We start from the raw sequence: 6,382 nt of genomic DNA on the forward strand, positions 1-6,382 counted from the left end.
AACAATGTTTTGGTTCACACTTTTCTAGGGTAGTTGAAAGTGGCTATGTATTTTTGAGACCTTTATTAGGGCAATCGAATAGATAAGACTGCTCTTCATTATCCTGTTGCTAACCAGAAGGAAACAGAATTCTAGAAATGAAATCATAGGGGCTACTGACTAGGTACTACTGCCTTTTTAGAACTAAAAAAAAAAAAATCCAACAAAATTTGCCACAGTGTTTGAAATAATCCTATTCCACTTAAATCTAATTTGGAACAAGAACAGAATTTCAGTCCAGATAGCCGTTCTGCCATATTCAACCAAATACAGCTCAGCTACTGTCGGACTAATATTCACCCAACATGGTTATTGGGGTAACATCTGCTAAGAGAGCAGATCCTTTATAAACTCCGGTTCCAATGCTGCAGCATAAGATCTGCTAATTGTCTGTCTGCTCAGCTCTAAAGGAAGAGAAAATCCCTTTTAACATGTACACTTGAGAGAAAGGATGGGCAATAAATTGCTTGAAAAATACAAATTGGCATTTAGCATAATTCAAATTTTAGAAAAATTCCTATGTGAATATTTAGACGTTGAAATGGAATTTTACAGTATTCCTTTTGGAAACCTCCAGAATGTCTGACAAAACCATGTAATGGTCACACTGACACATTTATCTCTTTGTGCACGTTTCTGCCAATGCGGTAAATTTAGCTCCCAAATGATCTAAAAAGTCCAGGTTCTCTTCCTCCGGCTTCTCACTGCAGCAGCCCACAGAGCCCCCCGGGGAGCCCCTCCCCTCGTAGTGATAGGAAAGGACGTAATCTTGCGATGAGAGGTGGTCTTCGTTCTGATGGTACAGGTGCAGTTTCTGCAAAGCAAAAAGAAGCGATTGCATTATTGCTTTAAACACACAAACATACAAACATGAAATATATTTTTTATTTACCTTTTATGTTTAATTTTTAACCAGTGTGTCCTCTAATGGAGTCCTACATACAAAAAATGCACATGATTGGTCTATGTCACAGCCACACCATAAAGTCAGTATATTTCACATTTCTAATAACCCATACGCATAAAAAAACACACCTATGTATATAAATGTTATATTTAAGTACATTTACATTACCATGAAATGCTCATCCCTACATTTCAAATCTAGAGGCCGGACTAGTGCACAGAATGGTGACCATACACAGGTGGTTAGGAATTGGAGCTTGAATGGTCAGACGGTCCTGATTGGAGTCATGCCTCTGGCTTTACCAACCAGCGATGGGACTGTGAGCCAGAGAGTAAATATTTTTGTCTCCCTCTTCTCAAGTCTAAAATGGACAGCGACTATCTCGTGGGGTCAATTTTAAATCCTGGAGGAGGAGTGCATGAAAACAGAGAGAGAGCAGGCAGACAGCGCTGGTGGGAGTGTTAGGCAGGGAAAGGATTGAGGGGAAAAAATAAAGAGAGAGAGAAAGAACTGAGGATACAGACAATAGTGTGGTGATTGCTGAGGGGAAGAGAGGTGTTGGAGGTAGGAGAGGGTATAGGAGGGATAAATGGTGACTTTTTAAAAAAGCAAAAATATAAAAAATATTCTTAGGAAGGGAGGTGTTGGAGGTGGGAGAGGGTATAGGAGGGATAAATAGTGATTTTTTAAAAAAGCAAAAATATAAAAAATATTCTTATTCTGCCCAGCACATAGTATACAGACAATAGCTGTTAATTAAAATCGCTATGTATTATGTGCAATTAGAAAGTAGGATTAGAAGAGGTCAATGGGGGAGGGGGGGCATATGTAATACTTTCAACATTAAAAGAAAAAAGAAAGTAGGTAAGAATTACCTCATTGGCTTCAGAATCAAGTTTATAAGATAGTCCAAACATGACAAAATAGAAATGCACAAAAAATTTCAATAAAATTTAAAATAGCATAACTCACATTGCAAAAACCTGGCCTTTGGGATGGAGGGGCCAAGCTTTCAGCCACAACTACTCTCCTGCCTCTGGCCTGTCTACTGGCCTGTCACACTCCTGTGCCTGCTCCCTCCTCGCCTGTGTGTAACCCTCTCGAACCCCAGCTCACTGTCTTGTCTTATGAGATCAAGCCTCTTCCTTCATGACCCAGGAGCCTCACATCCATGACCTGAGGTCACACTATAAATGCTTCTTAAGCTTCACCTCCCCCCACCCTGATAGTACATGAAACTGACCATCTAGAAACAGGAATAGGATTTACGCTTGAATTTCATGGGGAAAAAAAACATGATACGGACATATGATGAGCTACAGCTGCATCACTGAATGTTGCCCATGTGCAGTCCATCAAAGGATGAAGGGCTTCTGGCCCAGTGTTGGTGTTTCAAGGGCACTGGTGCCCTCTCATCAAAGATGTGAAAACTTAGGACCAGGAAGCAATTCAACCCAGTGGTTCTCTTCCTGGGTTGCATCTGTGAGTCACCTGAGGAGCTTTGCCGGGCAAGGGGGGCGGAAACTAAATCAGAATTGTTCAAGGGCAAGTGTTATTTTTTAAAAGCTCCCCAGGAATTTGGAGGTGCCACCAGGATTGAAAATCCCTTACATACTCTCCTTTCTGTCACACCCTTACTTTCCTCTGAAGGAAACACGTTACGCCTGCATGGTGCTTTGTACATTAAAAATCATTCAGACAGATCATATTATCCCACGTTGTTTCCTAGAATTGTGTACAGATGCTTGGTTTTCACAGAGAAATGGAGCTTTGATTTGGGGAGTTTTGTGATTGTGAGAAATGAGATTTTTTTTTCATATTCTTTCATATTTAAAGAGCTTGGGAGGTAAACACTCACCTAAAACTAAATTGAAACTTAAGGGAGGGATATTAAAAACCTGCAGTGTTCATGAGATTTTAAAATTAAGAGAATATGAGAGATGAAATAAAATCCCTTTTATATTAAACTAGTGGCCCAGTACACAAAATTCGTGCGTGGAGTGGGAGGGGTGGGGGGGTCCTTCAGCCCAGCCTGAACCCTCTCCAATCTGGGACTCCTGGGGGGATGTTCAACTGCCAGTTTAGGCCTGAATCAGCAGTCAGACATCCCTCTCGCAATCCGGGACTGCTGGCTCCTAACCGTTCACCTGCCTGCCTGCCTGATCAACCCTAACCACTCTGCCTGCCAGCCTACTTGCCCCCAACTGCCCTCCCCTCCTGGCCTGATTGCCCCTAACCGCCTCTGCCTCGGCCCCACCACCATGGCTTTGTCTGGAAGGACGTCCGGAAAGTCTCCCGGAAGGTCTCCGGTCTAGTTAGCAGATTACCCTTTTATTAGTATAGGTAATATAACATAATTGAAGAGCAGGGGAACATAACCAGAGATTGAGAAGAGGAAAACATGAAGAATATGGAAATGGAGCTTCTTAAAAAATACATGTCAATTTCAATTTCCTATTGTTCTCCACTCGGACGTTTAATCGTAGCGTGAATCACCGCGGGAAACTCACTTCACGCAGGCGGGGCTGAGTGAAACTGTGCCACTCCGAGTACGTGTGTCTGGAGGTGTCCATGTCCACGTGTCCTCCCCTGGAGTCCAGGGTGTGGTGGTGGCCGCGGCAGGAGTCCAGGGTATGGTGTCCGCCTTTCACCATCTCAATGGTTTCCAGCCCCCCATTTTTCATTCCTGGTCCCAAGGTGCCACAGAAGCCTTGGCTAGAGTTGTTGACCGTCTGGGTCATAAACCCGTTGGCAGAACACTGGAATAAAGTAAAATAAGACCATTCATCTGGGGAGAAAATGGGTTCCAAGGCAAGTCACAGGAAGGCGTGGGAGAAAGAACATTTACTCAACCTTTCATTCATTCATTCCTTCATTCACTCATTCACTCATTCACTCAACAGACATTGCGACCTTCCCAGTGATGTGTTCAGTCTAGAGATGCAAAGATGAACATGGTGTTCAGTGGCTCCGAGAAGTTCTTATTCCAGTAAGACAGAAGGTAGATAATGACTTTAAGAATGATTATTCTGATAGATAGGTGAGCAGAGAATGCTACAGGAGCACAGAGGAAGAACATAAAAATGCAAACCCAGAGAGGTTCGCAGGAGCAGACCTGGAAAACTGAGCTGGAGGACTCCCACTGGGAATGGGGAGCAAGAATGCCCCACCTGCAGGAGGGTCCGGGCCCCAGACTCCAGGACAAAGAATGCTTTGGGGGTTCTCACCTTCAGCCTGTTGAGAATGTCTACCACAAAGAGTTCAGACAGAGAGAGGAAGCTGGAGGCTATAAAAGGCCAGAGGTTGAAACCTGCATGCCAGGCTGAAACATGTAGACCAGCAGTTCTCAACCTGTGGGTTGCGACCCCTTTGGGGGTCGAAGGACCCTTTCACAGGGGTCGCCTAAGACCATCGGAAAACACATATATAATTACATATTGTCTTTGTGATTAATCACTATGCTTTAATTATGTTCAATTTGTAACAATAAAATTGGGGGTCACCACAACATGAGGAGCTGTATTAAAGGGTCGCGGCATTAGGAAGGCCGAGTACCACTGATGTAGACTATCCTGAGAGTACGAGGACTCAAAGAAGGGCTTTCCTAACTGGGGAGAAGCATATTGTTTTAATCATTCTAGGCCATGATGTGAAAGACAAATAAGAAAGACGAATTTAGTCATGGAGATCAGGAAGGCTAACGAATTATTCTAGGAGGGAAATGATAAGGACCTAAGCCAGAGTAGAAGCAGTAATGATGAAAAGAAGTCAATGAAAGAGGGCAGTAAAGACCTTGGTGTGTGTGTGTGTGTAGGGACTGGGAGAAAGGGTGTGAGGAGGGGGATGGGAGACATCTGTAATACTATCATCAGTGAAAAATATATTTAAAATAAAAAAATAAAAGAAGTTGAGAATGCCATAGAGAGCTTACTGGTGGTTAGATGCAGGAGGCGGCAAAGGGTCAGTAATAAGTCCTAAGTGCTCTCCTGTGCAACTAGATTGACAGTACAATTCATATGGAAATAGGGAAGAAGGAAGTGCTTGTAAGTGAGATGGGTGTAAGCCATTCCATTTTGGACATGGTAAACTTGGGGGACGTCCAAGATGCGTACACGAATATGGGGATCTGGAGCTCAGGTGTGAAATCTGAACTGGAGATAGAATTCAGGGAGTCCCTACCCCCTCCAGGTGGTAGTTGAAGCCTGGGAACAAATGCCATCACCCAGGGAAGACTGGAGTCTAAAAGACAAGAGGGCTGAGAATAAACCACAAGCAAAGCCCATTCCAAGGGGTGAATACAGGCATTAGAGCTGTGACAATTGATCCAGAATAGCCAATAGAGGGACCCAAAGAGGCATGACTCAAGCCATGCAAAGGAGTATGGTAAGGAGGCCATTGATCAAAGTAGAAAAAAAACAAAGTAGGATAAGAACTTGTTCAAATAAAGTTAGCACCATTGAATTCGAGTTCTTTACCAAAAGAACTTCCACGGAGTGCTGAGGGAACAGGAAGTAATATCATAGGGAAATCGAGTATAAATCCTTCTTTCCAAAAGTTCAGTTTCACACACACACACAAAAAAAATGAGAGGGTGGGGGGCAGGGGGATGAGAGAAGTTCAACACAGGTGAGAAGCTTAGTTACAGCAGTCACCTCAGTGGGTCAGTTCTAATCATAAACCACTATGGTCATGACAAGATCTCCCATAACGATCAGGCTGTTGTGTGCCATCTTTTTAGCCATTTAACTTTTTAAATGTAATATGCAGAGTCTCTGACTAAAATGGAAGATTTTCAAGTTCAGATGACTTACTGAACCTAAACTCTGTCTATAAAGGTCATACATACTATCTCACTGGCTTAGAAAAAGATGGAAAAAGAGAATTGCAAAGCAGCCATTGGGTGGCACTGCTAGCCTATGTTTTTTACTTAGGTTGCTGCTACAGTACGTTTCTATTACCAAAAAAAAAATCCTGATTTTCAAATCTTCGTATAATTTTGTCATTACAAATACATGCTCATCAACCATATCTCTAAGCTAATGAGAGGAGAATTGAAAATAAACTAACATGGAAGCTGAGCCCACAGTGCTGTTCTACATTCTCTCTGCTCTCTGTCCCTTTCACCCACCTCCAGGTGATTCCCCAGAGTTTACTCTCCCAGGGAATCACACTTCCTTCAATATGTCAGGGACTTCCAGATTTACTCCCCAGTCCCGATTTCTCACCCAACTCCCAATCCCATCTTCCAACACACACACACACACACACACACACACACACACACCACACGTTTTGATCTGGGGTATGGAAAAGGCTAAAGGCTATAGGACATGGGGGCAACTGACAATGTTATATACACACCCGAGTGATATGCAAATAAACACAGACTTGAGAGTCAGAGAGGTAGTACTCACCAAATATTCTGTTCTCCCCCAC

The 6,382-nt window shown here is 43.1% G+C and overlaps 1 protein-coding gene across 1 annotated transcript in view; it reads right to left on the reverse strand.

The window, feature by feature from the left end:
- Positions 1–13: 13 nt before the first annotated feature.
- DSC3 (desmocollin 3) overlaps positions 14–6,382 on the reverse strand; it is a 39,723-nt gene continuing 33,354 nt past the window's right edge. The window contains exons 13-15 of the mRNA XM_015565690.1: positions 4,174–4,232; positions 3,457–3,705; positions 14–853 (exon numbers count right to left, since the gene is read on the reverse strand). Coding sequence (XP_015421176.1) covers positions 656–853; positions 3,457–3,705; positions 4,174–4,232 — 506 coding nt within the window. The 3' untranslated portion in view covers positions 14–655. The remainder of the gene's footprint in view (positions 854–3,456; positions 3,706–4,173; positions 4,233–6,382) is intronic.

This window comes from Myotis davidii, unplaced genomic scaffold (genome assembly GCF_000327345.1).
Source record: "Myotis davidii unplaced genomic scaffold, ASM32734v1 scaffold520, whole genome shotgun sequence".
In the NCBI taxonomy this organism is placed as follows: domain Eukaryota; kingdom Metazoa; phylum Chordata; class Mammalia; order Chiroptera; family Vespertilionidae; genus Myotis; species Myotis davidii.